Below are 21,167 nucleotides of genomic sequence, written 5' to 3'. Positions count from 1 at the left end.
AAACATGCGATTTTACACATCAAGAGGTCCGTTCAAATTCTCAAGTGCGAAAGTGGGCCTGATTTGGAGCATGATGGGCTAGAAATGTAATTATGGGCCAACTCCAGAATATCTTGTAAAATTAGATTAGTATTTTTATTTTATTTTTGTTTATTGTAATTGAGAATTGTATGGGGCCCACAAGTAGTCAAAAACTAGGATTTTCTATTTTTTTAGAATATTTTATTTTGTTAGATTTTATTTATTTCTCTAATTAGTTTTTTCTCTTTCTTCCCACTTTCTATTTTATTTACTTTCTTATTTCCTTAATAACCAACCCACCTATATTTTTGTTAACAAAATATATATATTTTTTGTTTTATTTTATTTTCTTTCTCTTTCCTTCTTCCACTTTTCTTTCTTTCTTCCACCTTGTCTCCACGTGAACTTCAAAAGCAAGTTTTTATTTTATTTTATTTTATTTCTCCACTTATTCTCTCTCTCTCTCTCTCTTTCTTTCTCTCTTTCTTTCTAACGAATTTTTTTTGCTCCTTCTTTATTTGTTTTTTTTCTTTTTCTATTTTACTCTTATTATTATTATTATCATTATTTTTCCTTGTTTGTAAATTATTCTCATTCTTCTATAAATATTACCTCCCTCTTAGGTCTAACACACTGGATTTTCTCTTTAGTTTACTTTAGTTTTACACTTTACTTTCTCTTTAGTTTTACTTTAGTCTTGCACTTTCTATTCTCTTTAGTTTGCTCTAGTTTTCTCTAGTTCTTTGATTAATTTGTGGGCTCTAGTTCTAGTTTTTAGATTGAATGTTTAGGAAGATTGAAGTCGTGTAATTTTTCTTTTATGCAAGTGTAATTCCTTTAGTTTTATCAATGCAATTTCAAGTTCAAGTTCAAATTCAAGTTTCAAGAGGATTCGCTTTCTCTCTGGGTCTAGCAATTGCAGATCTAGTTTATTCTAGATCTGGTTGTTAGGGTTGGTTGAGATTCGAATCGTTTATTCAAGTTTTGTTTGGAAGATGCAAGTAAGTAAGATTCTTCAATAGTCTTCTCTCCCCCCCCCCCTCCATTCCTGCTTCTATCTACCCCTCCATATTCTTAATTTAGAATTTACTTTCAGCATTATTTATTGTTCTCCCTTCCCCTGAATCCTTGATCAGAGATGCCTACAGTCGTGCCTCTCTTTGGTTAAGGCTTCCTTTTCCTTTTATTGCTTTGTTATTTACTTTCTGTTATTTACTTTCTGCCTATTCATTCATTATCTCGGACCACATAACCGGAGCAAGCCTACAGTCGTGCCTCTGCTTCTGGTGACGGGTGGTGTTGCATCTGCATTTCCTTTTTATTTTTATTGTTTGCATTTTTTTTCCTGTCTTTTATTTATGCATTAGTTATGTGAAACCCAGCCCTAACCTTGACCCGGAAACCTTGTTGTTTGTAGGTCCGATGACCCGAAGTAAAGTAAGAAGTCAGCTGTGGGCCATCCCAGTAGAGGACTTGGTGTCTGGCTTTGAATCCATGAAAGTTGATGATGAGGTTCTATTTATGGAAACCGAACTCGATGAAGATCTAATTAGTTGATGGACTTGGAGTGCTCTCTATCTTGGTTTGAAGGCATTTCTACCTATTAGGTAAGTCACTTGACTTGTGTGCAAAACCCCTTTAGGTTTGGATTTGTTCTGGACCTTCAATTCCCTGTTTTGGCCTTGCCGCGCATTGGTCGACCGGGCGACCGACCAATCCACTCGACCAATGAGTCTTGTCTTTGGCAATTAGGTTGATTCTTGCTCTATTTAAGTCCAACCTCGAGTCCACTTCGTATTTGCCGCCTCCAAACCCTCGGAACGAACCAAAGACCTCCGCAAGTCATCTCTCTTGCATCCTTGGTGTTTTCTTGACGGATCTTCGCGGAACTCTTCTTTTGCATCAAAAGGTATGTCTACTCTCTCTTTTTCTCCTCCATCTTTGTTTTTCTTTCCTTTTGAGTTGAGACAGAGAAGAGATGCCGCATCCTCTCGTTGCAAACATCTCTCGAACATGTTCTCATGATCATCCTAAGGATTTAAGGCTAGAACAATGATCTTAACCATGATCATTGCAAGCTTTTGAAGGATTCATGATCAAACCATGATTTAACCTCGTAATCTTCTAATCTGAATCCGATCTCTTTGGATCTTCTTTCATTGATCATGTTAGTGGTTAATGGTTGTGTTTTCTTTCCATGATCCATAATCCATAGAATTCTAGTTGTTCTCTTCTACTTTACTATGTGTTCTTCATGATGCATGATAGTTACATATATGGTAGGTTTTATTTCCTTATTTAGATTTATGCTTCTAAGCCTTATTCCATGAAGACCTATGCATGTTTTCATGTTTTCATTACCGAAAGCAATGATCCATCCTCCTATAGTTCTTGTCCTTGTTTTCTATTTTAAATTCATCAAGATCCATGTTTGAGTTAATTATGGTAACTTTTTGTTTCCTAATTTGGATCTTGATACCTTGATTTGATTAGTGTTTTGAGGTCCCCTATATGCTAGAATACTACGATGTAGTCTACCCCTTGATTAGTACCCTTTTGAACCACCAAATTCGGATTTCATATCTTAAAACTCTGATTTTATAGGCTACTCGCATTGGTTGATTGATTGGTCGACCGGACCACTCGACCAATCCACTCGACCAATGAGTACAAGCAACTCCGAATTGGTCTGCTTTCGGATGTTTTGATATATTTTCTGTTAGGGATCTTTCCTAATATGTTGTATATACTTGTTTAGGACCTTCTTCTCAAGTTTGCCAAGATCTTACTTGATTTCTTAGGATCCTTTTGCGAGTTATAAAAGGTAAGGATGGTTATTTCCTTAATTACATAGATAGCATGAATCTAGTTTCTATATTTGAATATCATGAATATGTTTCCTAAATTAGATTCTTACAATGATATACTACCGTTGCATAACTTTGATTACCGTAGCATTACTTATTCATATTGAATTGATTCATGTATGATTTACTTACCAAAGTTATACAAGTGATTGTAATACCGATTTCTTTCCATATATGTAGTTACCATATATGTGATGATATGAATTGATGCATGTGTATGCTTACGTATGGTTTGGAAAGGAGAGGTGTCCTTTCGACACTCGTCCTTGGACTACTACGGGAATATTATGGGATGTTTCCGGAGATGCCCTCCGGACACCTTCCTAAACTGTTGGATGACATATCTAGGATTGTCTAGTAGTGTTTGGCTAGGATGTCCTGTTATGTCGACCCTAATCGGAGGGGTATTGAGACCGAACGACCCGTGGTAGCAATGGGGATTCATGGGCGCTCAAGACCGGTAACCAACCCGTGAGAGGACAGGAATCACATTGTGGGGGCCATTTATTGGTAGGGTTGCATATGATTAGACTTGGGCTCACGGGCGCTTAAGACCGGTAACCAACCCGTGAGAGGACGTGAGAGCTTCCCGTTACCATATGTGGATGATCAATAGGGTTGATGAGTCCGTAGTCCGAGTTGGTCGGTGCCATAGGATACGCCGACTCTAGTGTGAAGGATACCGGAAAGGATCGTCGGGGACGAGGAATGGAAGTATCTCGGACTCGACTTGATGTAACTAAGTAGAAGACTTGCATTTGGCTAGGTTTTACCCCGACATGCGCCGCACTTATACCAAATGGTTGTGAGAGAGTGTGTTGACCCAACCCCCGCCAAGGTTTGTCCCGAGGGATGAAGGACCCATTACCAATCGGCTGCTCAAGACCGGTGAAATGATCCGTGAGAGAATCCAAGATATCTTAAATGGTTGAGGATGTGAGTGGACTTTCCTAAAGAAGTACGGTGCTATGACTTAAAGCATGTCCGCCAATAGAGACCAGCATCCATAGAGTTAGATTCATTCATTCATTGTTTGTCTCATATCATATTGCATTTATGTTTGTTCGGAATCCTGCCATTTATGTTATTATGGATTTTAACGCCTCACCGAGTTTCTTTGAAACTCATTCCTTTATTGTACAATGTTGTTAGACTATCCTGCAGTACCGAGTATTATGACGGTCCCTATGAAGAAGCGCAAGGCGAAGAGACATATCTCCGGGAAGGTGATTGCGGTTACCACAATTACTCGAAGATCCCGCGAGTGGTTATGCTCCGACGATGCTTAGTCCGACCATTGAGTGGAAGCGTCCTTGTGCTATTTATGAGATCTATACGTACAAGGATGTCGTCTATAAAGTGGAGAATAATTTAGTTACCCAATGTACTTGCTACTGGGATTAGATTTTGTCTAGTTTATTCCTTAGAGCTACTTTTCCGCTGGATGTAAAGTGGGATTTTTGCTTCACTTTACTTATCTGTTTGATACTCTGATTATATCTATTATTCGATTCGTTTATGATTCATTCTTTCATTATTGGATCTATGATTTATCTTCCGCACTCTTGTTATGATTGTTCATGATTATGTTATTGTTTATGTGGGAGGTTGATCACTCGCTACCTGATCTTCGGGCTGTGGATCACACTCTCGGGTATGCCAGATAGGGTACCGGCTGGGAGGGCGTGACAAGTTATGTTTGCTTTATTTTGTTTCGTTTCAATTCGATTGCATTAGATGTATGGATTAGGATCGTTGGTTTAGTTTAAGTAATAAGTTAACAAAAATTGAATCTTTCCACTCTCGCATTACTATTAAGAAGTTGAATTTCTAGGTGGCATATCTCCCTGAGATCGACCCATTAGCTACACGATACTGTGCGCTTGCGGTTATTTTATTTTGCAAACAGGGAGAATCGTCGATTCTGAAGAATCAAATTCTAGAAATGCTAATCTTCAGCTAGGGCAAAACGAAATAGGGGATTTTAGAGTTGGGTAGAGTGAGGGGTTTTATTTTGTGAATTTGTAAACTTTTTTTGCTAAAAATATTATTATATTAAGCGAAGAAGAAATATTAAAAATACGTCAATTAATACCTTATAAGGAACCAACCTCTCTTACTCGCAACAACTGTTGCCCCCAATACACCCTTCCTCACTGGTTCCTATTCAGATTAGAAAACCACTAACTCATAAAACGAAATCTAGAACTTCTAGAGGCATCCATCAAGTTCATTAAGGATTGAAGCTGACCAATGAATGTTAATATCAAAAGTTCCTGTCCTAGCTGCTGAATTTGCCAAAAAATCTGCCACTGTATTAGTTTCACGATAGCAATGTGAAATCTTCCAATCTATAGTCAGCAAATATTTTTGTAACTCTCTCCACATATGAAAGATATACCAAGGTATTTTCTTCTGCTGTATTAAAGTCACCACAGCTTTTGAATCACTTTCTACCCAAAGCTTTGTAATTTGTAAATGCCTTGTCCAACGTAATCCGTGAATGAAAGTTTCTAATTCAGCCTCAAAGTTGGTTTTAACATCTAAAAAAATACTGAAATTGAAAACCACCACAGAAACTTCATTTCGAAATATTCCTCCACCGCCAGACCTTCCTGGATTGCTCAAAGAAGACCCATCAATATTTAGTTTTACCCATCCTGCAGCAAGAGGACACCAAAAATTTGCTTGTGGAGGAGCAGCATTAAAGACAGAGAAGTGAAGGCCCAGTCTTCTTGCATCCAAAAAAATGGTAGGAGTTACTTTTCTCCCATCCATTTTAAAGTCAAATTGTACTAAGTTTGAAAAAATTAAACTCACTACCTCATCAGTCCTGAAATTTAAATTTTCAAACCGGATTTGATTGCGGACCATCCAAAGAAAGTATAAAAGCAAACAACATCCATTAATCCAAGCACTCCGTAAAGGAGACTGTGAAGCCTGGTGTTTCCAAGCTTTAAACGACTCTACAATCGAATCTTTAATTGTCCAGCTATAACCAAACTTTGCTGCAAAAGCTTCTCCACATCCACGTGAAAATGAGCAGTGAAGAAAGAGATGTCCTATGTCGTCTGAAGCTTTATCACATAGATTACAACGAGAGGCCAGCATAATCCCTTTCCGAGTCAACAAGGCATCAACAGGTAGCTTATCATGAAAAAGTCTCCAACAGAAAACTTGTTGTCTAGGCCGCAAAGAAGTTTTCCAAATACTTTTTGCCCATTCCAGTTGTTCTCCTTTTCTACGATAGAGATCCCATGTCGATCGAAATTAAACTCACCCTCCACCGAACCTTGCCAATGATAAATATCAACAAAACCAGCACAAAAAACAGGATATAACATTGAATTTGTAAACTATTAAACCCTTACAATATAAAAATAAAAAGTAAAATTTACAACTAAACCCCTTTAAGCCGAAAAGCAATGGTTCAAGTTCATAAACTTCAAAGCATGGTGCATCCATTGTGCGCCTATATACTGTGGTTGTGCTATTATAGCATATATGTCGAACTAGTGATTGACGGTAGAGCTCAATTTTTTAAGCACCAAAACTTAAATTTTGAATTTGAGCTTGATTATTGGTCATAATGTATATATATGCCCTTGTGGCGTGCTCTGTTTTCGCCCTTGAGGCATGTGGTATGTAAGCCTTCGTGGCGTGATGATGTTTGCGTCAGTGTCCGCCTTTGTGGTGTGTCTCCGCAGGCGGTGGTGGTGGTTATGTTTATCATACCCATTATGTTTTTCTGGCTTTTTGGTTGTCACAACCAGTATTCTGAGGGTTTATTGGGCTCGGCCCATCCTTTAGATTTTGTTTTTTTTTCCTTTTGTTTGGTGTTTGTGTCTGTGTTTTATTTCAAGTATGAAATGTTGAACTTTTGACCCAAAAAAAGTGTATATATATATATATATATATATATATATATATATATTAATATATTAAACATTATTGATCATTACGTCAACGTTTATGCTGATACAATGCGCTCGTAATGCATGTCAAATGGAAATACAAGATTTGAAAATAATTAAGCTAGATATTTGAGTGAGAGTCTAGATCTGTAGCCCGTCAGGGGAGCACAAACGGCTTTACCACCATAAATTACAGGGGCTCAGGGGTTGGGTGATGGGTTTTCTTTTTATTTTTATGTTTTATTATTTTTTACCTATGGGTCCCACAGAATTTGTGGTGGTAAAACCGTCGGGGAGCACAAAGTGCTCCCTTGACAGGGTGATGATCCGAGTTCTCTTAGTGATACCCTCATTCAAAGCAAGTATAATTAAAGAAAAAGTATAGCAACACGGTAAATGGCAATGTTGGGTGCTAGGAAAAGAACAAGAAAGAAAAGATACTAAAAAAAATAAAATTGAAATTTGAAAAGAAAGGTAGGCACAATAATAGTTATTGTACCATCATGAATTTGCATCCTAATTTTACAAATAGAAAATAATGTTATACCCATAAGATGGTTCTTCACTACGAATGAAAACGCAGTATTATAGCTGATACGAAGGGATTATGATCAGACCGGGTTCATACCTGGTCCGACCCTCGACCCCGGTCGAGACGGAAAGAACCGATTCGCTCCCGAGCAAACCGGATCCAGAAGATGGCTTGCTGAAGAAGAAAGCTTATTCGGCTGCAAGCGTGCCCTAATCCTACTTATGGATTAGGGTAATCACCCTAATGATGGCAGACTCGAATTGACGGCTGCGGATAATCATTATCGAAGGGATAAACATCAGATAACCTAAAGGTTATCTCAGGAGTCCTCTACTAGCCCAAACAAGTAGAAGTATATTGCTCAACGGATCTCACTGATAAGATCCAACGACTACCCGAAGAAGGCTCAACTGCATCCAACGAAGGAGATTCGAAGGTACACTCTATATAAACCTCACTACCATACAAGGTGAGGGGATCGAAAAGAATACTATCTGAGACTCAGGTTCAGATACATACTGATAGACCTAAACTATCAGCGATCTGCTATCTAGATCACCTTTCCCAATTCTTCATTCCTTAGCTCTGCGCTTCTAGCAGAGCCGTTTGTGATTAAGTTATTCAACTGACTTAGCCTTCGGAGGTGGACTCCCGACCCCAACGGTCGGGCCACATCTGACGCTTTCGTTTTGCAGGACATCACCCGGAGATCCAAGGGCTGAGCAGATTTTGGACGCATCAATAGCAAACACATTTGTTTTACCCCGACTCAAACAAATGAGATGTATCTATGTTTATACAAGAGAAAACCCTAACGTAAGGGAAAAAATATTTCTTAATAGCTTGTAGTCCACAACTACTCAATTCAAGCTCTCGAGATTTTGCACACAATCCATAACTAGTTTGGCACTGGTACTCACTATTTATCAGTGATTCAGACACATTTAGACCGCAAAACATTCTGACATGACAAAAACAGGTTTCTCCTGCACCTCTTTGGATTCCACTCAACAACTTTCTTATTTTAGTTATCCTCCCTAGAAATATTATATATTATTTTAAAAATATAAACTAGATGATATTTTTCTTTTCTTCTCTTATTTTTAGAATCAGTTTGGATCAAATGACATTTCATACAGCTCGACTACATCCTCAAAGGACTAACTTTATTTGTTATCTATACGATCAGTCTTGGCTCATGACGCCAAGTGATTTGAACTATTGATGCCTTTTTTTGTCAATTGATGTCATATTACAAAATATTGATCTTTGTAAACTGAGCCAATACTTTGACATTTAAAGCAAAAGACGTTGACATAGACCAAAACATATGAGCTAATTAGGGAAAGACATGTAAATTCATTAAGAGCAACTACCACAATTGCTATATTTGGGGCAAAACTCTCGACCACACACTATTGCCTCATAAATTACATGGCACCCACATGTAAATTACAAGTTACCCACGGTTAACCTTGATGTTAAAATAAATTATGAAATTACCCAAATGCCCTTACTATTATTTAAAGCATTTAAAATTTGTGATATGAAGATCAATCTACCCCCATTTTAATTCTCTCACATCCAAACTTCACCAATCTTCTACCTACACCTACCACCTCAACCCTCCCCTACAGGCGACCACTGCGGTCACCGTCCCTTTGCCTAAGAAGGACAAATATGTAAAGACATCGGTGGCGATAAGAAGCTGGACGGAAAATCGAAGAAGAAATCAGATGACAATAAAGAAAACAAGCTGATATCTGCAATTTGATTCTTGTTTTTTAGAAAAACATAATGCTCACATATGATTCCTGCTTACATTAAGCCCGGACTCTCTGGTTCTGGTTCATCATCGTGTTAAAGTGCGCCATAATCTGTGAGGGTCCCCTCATCTCTGTCAGGGCATCAATTGATTGCTCTACAAATTCCAAGGGGAACTCACTTCACCTGAAAATTAAGAAATTAAGACGCTTTCGCCTTTCAGGTGTCCTATTGAGTTCTACACAACTAGTCAAATCTCTAGGATCATTAATTGCTTAGTTACAGTGCATTTGGCGCATTTTAGTAGAAACTTTCTCAGAACTTGTTAGGTTTTTTATTAAAATCTATATTAAGTTTCAAAATTAGTTTTTGTATTTTTTTTTATTTAATTGTTTTGTTAGTGTGTGTGACCCATAAGATAAGGGTGGTAATGAGGCACCCATGAGTAAAGGAGGCCCTCCATGACCTTGGTTGTGAGGCTTTTTATGACATTAGTCATTGGTCTTAAAGGTCTTGATCATGGTGATGAGGTGGGCTTACTTGTAGGGTGAAATTTACTTGAATTCTAACTCTTGACCTTCAATTCTTAGTTTAACTTCATGGCCATTACCATGAGTGGGGTTAAGGTTATTGAATGGATTAAATCCAATTCATTCAAAAAAGGTGAATATGAGAGTTAATTCTCTAAGTAGTGGGGAGGTTAGGTCAAGGTGGTTTATTCACATTAGTGGAGGAGGGACAAGCCCATTGATTCTCCATTAGTAGAGAATTGATTCTCCCCCTTGTGAGGAGGTGAGTCATTGTGATTCAATAACCCAATTCATTGCCTTGAGAATCTCAAGAGGTGAAAGGTGTGTTTTGGGCCTATATAAACCTAACCCTTCCTTGCATGTGGGGTAGAATAGAAACACTCCTCACACTTGCAATATTTGTTAATTATTTTAAAAGTTTCTTCCTTTGAGTTTGCCTAAGTATTGTGCTCTAGCTTTTGGCTCCTTGAAGGGACTAGAAGTAGGGTGCATCAATTAGTTTAAAGACAACACTCAAGGTGTGACTCAACCTCAACTCACTCATGGTAATGGCCATGAATAGTCATGAATGTGTAATAAGAGTTTAAGGTCAATGGCTCAAATTTGACGAGGTGAATATGAAAATTGACTCTCCATTTAGTGGGGAGGTTTTTTTGGCCAAAACATAAAGTCAATAATATATTAAATGAAAGAGTTAAAATCTAAAGACTTATACAAACGAGAAGTATCCACAATGAAGTGATTGTACGATCAGTCACAACTCTTTCTCTTTTAGAGATGATCTTATGAACAAATTTCACTCTCCTCTATGGGTGTCCATGCAAGTTTAGGAGTCTGTAATGAAAAAAATTCAAAAAAGAGTTTTCCTCTCTGGTTTTGGTAGAAATTTTGTGTTCTAGAAAAGTGAACAAATTCCGGTTTGTTTTCTTCCCTTTGTGTGTTGTATACTACCTTTGTATCTCCTTTGCAAGTAGAATCTATTGGAGTGTTAACTTTCATATCGAAGGAGTTGTTGTATTTTGGAGGTGAGAACGCCAAGGGGAAATCCAGTGTACACTTAAGGGGTTCAAATGCCTTAACGAAAAGTACTGTTCGTATGCCTCAATTCACCCTATTCGAGTTCGTGTTGTTTTATTTTCTATTATTCTATTTCCTACAGGTAAGTGCTTCTGACATAAGATTATCTTACTTAATTTGTATTTCTTTATCATATTGCTTGATGTTGGTCTATCTTATACAGTGCCTTCAGTTTTTCTGATCCTAACATGCTATGGTAATTGGAGCTTCTACATCTCTGATATATCATATATGGTATGCTTTTTTATAAAATGAAATAAAAACTCATCTGGGTTTTAGAATTTCAGATTGAAATAAGACTTCTTTTACATGTGATTTTTGCTTCTATTTCAATGTCCTAATTCCAGTTTATATATGAGTTTGGAAATCAATAACATCAATTGATGATGATCATCGTCTCATAATATATCGTCAAGAATTTAAAATTTTTTGGAATCAAGAGCAAAGTCGTGTATATATAATAATTTTCCTCCCCTTTTATAAAGAAGCCTGTCGTTTTATAAAAAAAAGGGTAATTTTCATATGGACCCCTGAGGTTTGGTCCATGTCACTTTTAGTCCAATTTAAATTTGCTTTTGCATATGGCTCCCCTGTGGTTTTAAGAAATGATTAAATAAGGACAATCTTGACAGAAAATGCCAGTTCAATAAATTTTATGACGAAAATACCCTTGTGTTCTTTGAATTTTTTTTTAAATTTTAGGTTTAATCTACTAAAATAAATATCTAAAATAAATCTAGAGCTTGAAAAAGATGAGTCAAAACGATCAAAAACAAAAACACTTCGATTGAAGGTGTTTCTTCTTTCCATTTCTTTTTTGGGGTTCCTGTTTCAGATCAAGTGTGGTTCATGAAGCTCAGAGGAGAACTTTTCTTTTTTTGTTTTTTTTTTTTTTTCAACGGTTGGGGGAAGATTGATTTTCTTGTTCAATACTAAATGGAGCTTCTGCAACTTGAAGCTCTTTTCTACTACTCTAGACAGAACGAAGAACCTAACGGTATTCATTCCTATTTCAGGCAAGATGCGAGATTTCGCTGGAGTTCACCACAGAGAAGAACTGAAAAATGAAGAACCAGCCTTGCAGGTTGCAGGCTTCAAAATTTTAAACTTAAAAAGAGGAACCCATTCAAAGAATGACTGAGCATGGCCGTAACTGGGCAGAAAAACGGTAGATGGAGGCGAAGCAGAAGATGGAACTGATGGAGGCGAAGCAGAAAATGGTAGTTCGCCGCTGGCTCGAATACTCCGGAGCTCACCTTCAAATATTCAATTCCCCTCTATATATAAACCACTCTTCTTCACCATTTTCAGTTCAGCAGCAAGAGTCGCAGATCAAAATCTGGAACGCGAACGCATCGAAGGAGAAAGACAGAGAGAGAAGATGGAATGTGGTGCTGTGGAAGGATTGTTTCAATATGTATTCGAAGGATGCATATCGATGAACATGGAGAAAGAAAGAAGACCATATTATTGCAACCAAAGTTCGCCTGATTTCAGAAATTTCGCTAATCTTCCGCTGGTTCGCCGGAAAACCGCTGATTTTCCGGCGACTTCAAGAAAACTTCGATTTTGACCACTTTTTATATCGCTTCACCGCAGCATTCCTAATCCCTTCACTTTGCAGGCACAGCACGCTCTGCTCAAGCCAAGACATATAATTCCTGACCTCCTTTTTTATCATTTCTTGCATCACATAAAGGAACTCACAACTGAAAGGAATGAACTATTTCTCTGGATAAGCCAACTCTGAAGATCCAAAATCGTTGTACTGTATATGTTGATTATTGTGTTGCTGCTGGAGCGGCAAAGACTGCAATGGAACGACTGCAGGAACAGGTACGGAAACAGGTAGCTGGGTAGGGGTTGTTGTAGCGTGATTGGAACCCCGAAAGTATGATTAGCAACCTCACAAGAATCTATTCCAGGGAGGGAGAGGCAGAGGAACGTAGGCGAATCGTTCATTCAACGAAGTGTTTTTGTTTTAGATCGTTTTGACTCATCGTTTTTCAAGCTCCAAATTTATTTTAGATATCTATTTTAGTAGATTAAACTTAAAATTTTTTTTAAAAAAAATTCAAAGGACGCAAGGGTATTTTTGTCACAAAATTTATTGAACTAACGATGTCTGTTAAGATTGTCCTTATTTAATCATTTCTTAAAACCATAGGGGAGCCATATGCAAAAGAAAATGTAAATTCGACTAAAAGTGACATGGACCAAACCTCAGGGGGTCCATATGAAAATTACCTTAAAAAAAAAGTAAAAAGAGTAAATTTTATCATCCTCCTATGCTTAGGCTTTATTTACTAAACTTTCAAGTTCAAACTTTAATATCTGATTTTCCTCAAAATCCCAAAGCTCACCTCTTTTTTTCTCCTGATATTTTTTTATTCTTAAATTACCCTTGATTTTTTTCAGCCCAACTATGCTAGTTGCTTTCTTTCTACCCCAACTCATACTTTGTTATCTAAATCCCAAAAAATTCAAACTCTCACCTCTTCTTCTTCCCTGTTGTTATTATTTTTTTTTTAATTTCCAAGTTACTTTCTACTTGATCCGGTTCATATTAACTGGTACCAAATGATAAAAATAAATAAATAAATAAATAAATAAAAGAAAAAAACAACAACAACAACGCTTACTTCTCCCGTTTATGGTTTAACTATAGGTATGACCTCTTTCCCATCTTTCTTCCTCTTCTTCTTTTGTTTTTCTCCAAGTCCTACTCTTCTCCTCTTTGGTCAACTCGATGGCGTTTGAGATGTATTTCCCCCCCCCCCAGGATGTAATCAATGTGCGCACTAGCATTGGGGACTTTGGGGGAAATCAGATATTAAAGTTTGAAGAGGAAAGTTCGGTAAATAAAGCCTACATATAAAGGGGGAGATAAAATTTTGCTTCAAATAAGCCGTAGTTTCCAATTTGATTCCCATACAAACCATGCTAGCAAGTAGCAACCGGCGGCATATGTTATTAGTAGTATAGGATGGTTAGGAACCTAACTTCTTAGTGGAGAGGTCGTTGGTTCAACCTCTATCGGCGACATATGTAATATCCCTATCCCGTATATATAAAAGCACATTTGTGGCAAAAAAAAAAAAAAAAAAAAAAAAAACATTCAAATGTTTACCAGAAAATGTTGACATATTCAAGTCTAAATATCTCCAATCAATTTCAAGTTTTGGATTGCAACTCAAATTCTTTAAATTATGTTTCTAAATATGACCTGTTAAAACTGATTCACGGTCACAGCTTATAATCAGGAACAAACTAAATGTACTCTCCCACATTGAAGCGACTTCTTCCATTAATATGATTGTTTTTCTTCCGCATTATACGCTGCAATTTTTTTTTCTAAGGAGATTTAGCAATTGTTATTCGTTGCATGTTAATTTCATTTCTTCCTTTTCAGGAAGAAGACCTGGTAGTCTCTAGCCATGGCGGAGAACGAGGTGAATAAGAAGATAAGAAAAGATGGTGCAATGGTAACCAACAACCTCACAGAGGACATCATCTTCGACCTGCTTTCATGTCTACCGGTCAAGTCTCTTTTAAGATTTAGGTGCGTATGCAAATCTTGGTGTGCACTAATAACCAATCCTCATTTTGTTAAGATGCACCTCAACCAATCCATTGCAACTAACAACCAGAGCATCATCTCAATCAAAGAATGCAAAAAAACCATGGAGGAATATGTCATAAAAGTCTTTTCTGTAAACCTAGATGATTGTGAACGAAGAGGAAAAGCTGCGTTCGTAGTAAAATTTGATTATCCTTTCCCCATCCCCACGGGTCACTATTTTTTGACTTCTTGTAATGGCTTAGTATATATGTGTGACGACATAGGCCTTGCTCTCAGCAAAGACTGCGACTTACCTGCATTCCTTTTTAATCCATCTACAAGACAGCACAAGAAGCTTCCGTATACGCGAACAGATTTTCCTAGCAATTCTCACGGTGCCTTTCTCAATGCTTATGGATTTGGTTATGACCCTACTACCGATGATTATAATGTGATTAGGGTTTTAGAGTTCTCTGATGATAAGTCATATTCAAACTACATTGGCTTCGAGGTGAAGGTGTATTCTCTTAGTAGCAACTCATGGAGAAGACTGGACATTCCCTTGTTTAAAACCCAACAAACAGTTGGGGTTTTTATAAATTCTGCTTTTCATTGGGTTTTAGATCGCACTACTGCTTCCGCTCCTAATGTGATTGTTTCAGTTGACATTAAAGATGACGAGCTTCGAGAGGTGCCACTACCTAATCTTGTGGAAGATAAGTTCTACATGACCCTCGGGGTTCTAGGAGAAAAACTTCAACTTTGCATGCTGTGTGACTTCCCTGGGGTCGGTGTTGAGTTTTGGGTGATGAAGGATTATGGTGTAAGAGAATCCTGGGAGAAAAGGCTCTTGATTGAAAAACCAGTGATGTCAAGGTATTTTGAAAATTACTTCAGACCTATATGCTATTCAAAGAAGGGTGGAGTTGTACTCAAGACGGGTCGAGCATTGGTGCTTTATGATCCTCAGAAAAGAAAGTCAAGTAATCTTAAGTTTTGTAGCCCATGGCACACAGTATGCATTGAGAGTCTCGTATCATTTGATACAAAAGATGGAGCTGATAAGAAAAAAGAATGAACAAAAAGGGATAATCTGGTACAACAGATTTATACTTCAGGTTAATATATCATGTTTACATTTCGTTTTCTCATCATTTGTTTGTTTGTTTACAGTCTTGTTCCATCTCAGAATTTATTGTTCCATTCTTGCAACCATCTGAAGTCTTAATGAAATCAATCGAAATTCAAGTGTTGACATTCTAAATAAAGGAAAAGTAGGTTGAAGAAACGAACATTAGTTTTAAGCTTAACAGATCTTCATTCTTCAAATCGTACTAATGCATTTAGGTGATGTGAATGGGGCCTATAATTTACTTGTTAGTTGTAATTACTTGAGATCTTTTTATATAAATCACACCTAGGGTTTTTTTGTATCAATTCTCATTGTCATTTTTGTTCATGTTTTATTTAAAATATTAGAAAAGAGTATAAATTCATTCTAATCGTTTTTGTGGTAAACCTTTTAATTCAATTGATTCAAATCCCATGCTTTTTTAGAAAAACCTAAAAACAATGCTCATTGCTTTCCCAATACTGTTTACGACTATGCTTGCTGCTCGCTTGCTGGGGCTTCTCCTTTGCTCAGTATGCTAGGAATATACCATGGCTCTAATTAACCTCATCGATAAGAATGAACTCATAGATGCTATAAGAGCTTTGGTGTCTAGATAGTAGACAAAAAGTTCTATGACTCAGATATCATATGATATCTAGAATATGGGATTTATATGGGTTGTAAGTGATATGAGTGGTTTTGTACCCGACTGGCTTTAGACCTAGGCTGGGGCTGAATCAAACACTCGATCGGGATGGTGACCGACTAACTAAAGCAGAGTGTCCTTTACGCTGCACCTACATGGCAAGAACGCTCTGAATAGAAGGTCAACTACAAGGCTAATTGAGTGAGACAAACAACATGGAAGCGTAGTCCAAGGAGAGATAGCAGCTCTCGACGAGAAACCCGCCCAGCACTAAAAAGGGAATACATACATTATAAAAGCAGGGATTCACCCCTCTAGTAAGCATCCAATACATTCTGAACATAACCTTTTGTAGCTCTTGCACGGGATCTTAATCTGTTCACTGTTTGACTTAGCCATTGGAGGTGGTTGCCCGGCATACGAGCCAGCCCGCGTCTAACCTTTCTTGCATGATTCATCGTCCCGGAAATGAGAAGGGGCTTAGTCGGAACCAAGACTATAACTGGGACGCATCAGTTTGGCGCCGTCTGTGGGAACAACAGTCTTTAAGTCATGGCAAGACGAGGAGCTAATAACGGGCGTACCCGCAGGAAATTGCTGCTGGTAACCCGAACTTAGAAGATCAAACACATCAAGGCAATGGGGCCGAACACTCAACCTGAGTGGAGCAAGATCCTCCCGAGGATATTCTGATACTTGAAAACCCAAACGGGGAGGGCACCTCAAGAAGGCCCCAAGGGCATGCCACTACGGCAGATGTAGATGAAATCTGAAAAGGAATGCTCAAGATGCAGGGGGTGTTGAGAGGTTTGGTCCACCAAATTGGAGTCGAGCAAGGACCAAGACAAAACACTCAGACAGGAAGGTTACTCAGAGCCTTCCAAAATGCAAGAAGAGCCCGACCGAGAGGAGGGATCTCGAGAGGAAGACAAACCAAAGGCCAGAGATCCACTCATATTGGCGGCGAGCGCGATCAAAGACAACCAAATGGAACAAGGGTCAGCGCCCTTGACCTTATTTTGGTACCTTCTCGAATTGGATCCCTGCCTCAAAGAAGTCGCGAGGAAGAAATCAAACATCAAGGAGAAAGCCAGCCTCAAGCAACCCAACCGAGGGTATTGGTCTCCCGACCACAATCCAGAAGAGAGAACATTGTGGAGTCCGAAGGAAATGGAGCGAGACAGAATTGCCTTCGAAGAAGAATGGCTGAGGTCGAGCGCAAATTGAAGGATCAGGATCATGATGAAGATCTAGACATGGTCGGTCGGAAACCATTCTCAGACGAAATCATGAATATGCCTCTCCCTCAAAATTTTATCATGCCAACTTCCACCCAGTTTGAAGGAAAAACAAACCCGAAAGAGCATATTAGTTACTTCAAGTCAGTAATGACTGTACTAGGTCGGGAGGATGAATTGCTTTGCAGAACATTCCCGATCTCATTGAAGGGTCCAGCCATTAAATGGTTCAGCAGCTTACAACCGGGATCAATTCATAATTTCAGAGAACTTGCCGGGAAGTTCATAGCCCGATTTAGAAGTGCAATCGGGAGTAAGAAAACGTCTGACAGCCTATTTGCTATAAGGCAGGGACGAACCGAATCTATCTGGGATTTTTTGAAGCGTTTCAATGAAGTGGCAATTGAGATCGAGGATCTTGATGATCAAGTTGCATACAGTGCACTCTAGAGTGGCATCACTCATCAAAGGCTTTTGGAGGTCTTATTGACAGACAAACCCAAAACATACGGGACACTATTACGTAAGTGCCAAAAGCAAGCTAGTGTATACGAAGTGATAAGTGCTCGGGTGAAGGCCGATTGAGATCGAAGACCCAACAATGAAAAGAACACTTCCAATGATCAGGATCGAGGGTCAAAAAGTTGGTGGAAGCGTGACCAAGTGCGAGAAAGCTTCACCCCACTCAATACGAAACCATCAGAGATTCTTATGCAAATCCAAGATAAGAAGTCATTAAAATGGCATGGAAAGTTACATTCTCGACCAGAAGATCAGGATATGACAAAATATTGCCGCTTTCACAAAGACTACGGCCACCACACTGACAACTGTCGAATCCTCAAATTAGAGATCGAGAAATTGATCCAAGATGGGAAGCTTGGTCAGTATGTGCGAGGGTCAGGTAAATCCCTTGAAAGATCACCTGAGCCAAGAAAAAGGGCTCGATCAACCAGTCCAGGCAAAATCACCAAAAAGGCTAACAAAGGAAAGGAGAAGGAAGGCCAGGAAGAATCACCTGTGTACATAATCATGGGTAGCCCGACTGTGGAGTCAATAAAAAAGGCAAAACAGAAGGCCTGGTTTGTGGGAGCAGTTCATTTGCCAAAAAAGAAATAAAATCCAGCATGCCTTGAACCTAAAACGTTCACCGATGATGATTTGAACGGGATAGTGGCGCCTCATGATGATGCAATCATCATTAAAGTAAAAATAGCATATCGGGAAGTTCACCGAGTCTTAGTTGACACGGGTTCCTCAGTTGACCTACTGTAGTATGAGGCATTCAAGAGATTAAAGTTGGCTAATGATCTGCTAACCCCATTTGCAACACCTCTTTACGGTTTTGCAGGGTCTTCAGCAATAGCAGAAGGAACGATCCATTTGGATCTAAAAGATCAGGACATCTCCTCAGGACACCCTTGTACGGGTCAATTTCATGGCTGTAAAAGACCTAACCGCATATAATGTGATATTGGGACGACCAACTCTAAATGCACTAGAGGCGGTCGTGTCACCCCGACACATGAAGCTCAAATTTCCAATAGATGTTGGAGTGGGCAAGTGCAGTTCCAATCAATCTACCTCCCGGCAATGTTACGTGAATTATCTAAAGCAAAAATGGAGGTTAGAAAGCTCGGGAAGCACCCTGACCATTGAAGTTCGAGATGACCGAGACGAAGAAAACATGCAGAGAGCGGAGCCGGTCAAGAAACTAGAAAGAATCCAACTAAATCAGGATTTTCCCGATCGAGGGACGTTCGTCGAATCTGAACAACCTGAGGATTTCAAGAAGGAACTGGCCAAGTTCTTATGTGACAACTCGGACATCTTCGCATGGTTGGCAAGTGACATGCCTGGAATAGACAAGTAGGTAGCTGAGCATAAACTCTGGATTTAGAAGGATGCAATCCCTATCATCTAAAGAAGAAGAAATTTCTCAATCAAGAAACATGAAGCCATTAGAGCAGAAGTTAAAAAAAAACTTGAGAAATCAGGTTTCATTGAACCGATAGAGTGCCCGACCTGGTTGGCAAATGTTGTAATGGTCAAAAAGGAAAACGGGAAATGGAGGATGTGTACTGACTACACAGATCTAAATACGGCATGTTCAAAGGACTGCTACCCTCTTCCCAGAATTGACTTGCTGATCGATGCAACGGCCGAGCACGAAGTTCTCAGCTTCATGGACGCTTATTCGGGATAAAACCAGATCCTGATGAGTCGGGAAGACGAGAAGCACACTTCCTTCATGACCGGGTGATGCCATTCACCTTAAAAAACGCAGGCGCCACATACCAGAGAGAAGTCAACAAAATCTTCCAAGACCAGATCGGGAGGAACATGGAAGTATACGTTGATGATATGCTTGTGAAAAGTTTAGTTCGGGCTCAACACTTAGCAGACCTGGAAGAGACATTTGATGTCTTAAGAACTTATCAGATGCGCCTGAATCTTGAGAAATGTGCATTCGGGGTTTCATCTGGGAAGTTTCTCAGATTCATGGTTTCTCAAAGGGGAATCGAGGCAAATCCCGAGAAGATCCATGCCTTGACTAAAATGCAACCTCCCAGAACAATAAAGGAAATTCAATGCCTGACCGGAAGAGTGGCAGTGCTAAATCGATTCATATCTCGAGCGGGAGAAAAATGTAATTCCTTTTTTAAGGCATTGAAGGCCACACCAAGCTTGGGAGAAATCATGTGGACAGATGAATGCCAAAAGGCATTCGAAGAACTCAACAAGTCACTCGGGACCACTCCGGTCTTAGCACGACCAATAACCGGGGAGAATCTAACAGTCTACCTTGCTGTTTCACCGACCGCAGTGAGCGATGTGTTGGTAAAAGGAGAAACTACACAAAACCCGGTCTACTATATGAGTCACGTACTCATTGATGCAGAAACAAGGTATCTGGATATTGATAAATAAGCTTTGGCTATCTTGGTAGCTTTGTGAAAGCTAAGGCCTTACTTTCAGGCTCATCCAATCACAATCCCGACCAACTTCCTATTGAAAAAGATTTTACAAAAGCCCGTTGTGGCCGGAAGAATGGTCGGGTGGGCGGTTGAACTTAGTGAGTACTAGATCGAGTTCAAACCAAGAACGACCATTAAAGCTCAGGTCTTAGCTGACTTCATTGTGAAAAATAGCTTACCACGAAGCAAAGACCCAATTTCAACAACTAAGGCAACAGACTTATGGATTCTGCACGTGGACGGCTCAAGTAGCAGTTCTAGTTTGGGAGCAGGTCTGACCCTTAAAAGCCCCGATGACTTCACAGTCAGCTACGCGCTAAGGTTCAATTTCCCGGCCTCAAACAATGAAGCCGAATACGAAGTTGTGCTTCCAGGCCTGCAAGTAGCCCGAGCACTCAGGGCCCGGGAGCTAGAAGTAAGAAGTGACTCCTAGCTTGTTATAAATCAAATCAAGGGAGATTTCAATGCAAAAGATGAGAGAATGGCGAAGTATTTGGCAAAGGTTGAGCAACTTCAAACATTCTTTGATTAGGTAATTTTCCAACAAATACCCAGAAAAGAAAAGATGAGAAGGCAGACGAACTCTCCCAGCTATCTTTGGCCAATTACAAAAATTTGGATTCAGCGGTCTACATAGAAGAACTAGATTGCCCGAGTACACAAGAAGCTGAAATCTTGGAAATCGAGGGTGATCCCGACTAGAGGATTCCCCTGATCCTACCTAAAGGAAAATGTGCTCCTGACCGAATCAAAGGAAGCCTAGAAGATTAAGAATCAAGCCGCCCAATTCACCATCATAGATGACCAATTATACAAGAGATCTTTCACCGAGCCTCTCCTAAGATGTGTTGGACGTTCTCCAGCCAGCTATGCCTTGGCAGAAATCCATGAGGGGATAGGTGGCGCTCACATGGGCGGGAAAGC

The 21,167-nt window shown here is 39.2% G+C and overlaps 1 protein-coding gene across 1 annotated transcript; it reads left to right on the top strand.

The window, feature by feature from the left end:
- The first annotated feature begins 14,535 nt into the window (after nt 1–14,535).
- LOC149023070 (F-box protein CPR1-like) lies at nt 14,536–15,345 on the top strand. Its single transcript, XM_089147759.1, has one exon. It carries the CDS (start codon nt 14,536–14,538, stop codon nt 15,343–15,345), a length of 810 nt encoding a protein of 269 aa, XP_089003885.1.
- Nucleotides 15,346–21,167: the final 5,822 nt, after the last annotated feature.

This window comes from Hakea prostrata, chromosome 3 (assembly GCF_041222555.1).
Source record: "Hakea prostrata isolate BN-2017 chromosome 3, UWA_Hpros_2, whole genome shotgun sequence".
Lineage (NCBI taxonomy): Eukaryota > Viridiplantae > Streptophyta > Magnoliopsida > Proteales > Proteaceae > Hakea > Hakea prostrata.
The sequence above is the reverse complement of the archived record's forward strand: the minus strand, read 5'-3'. Positions and strand labels throughout refer to the sequence as shown.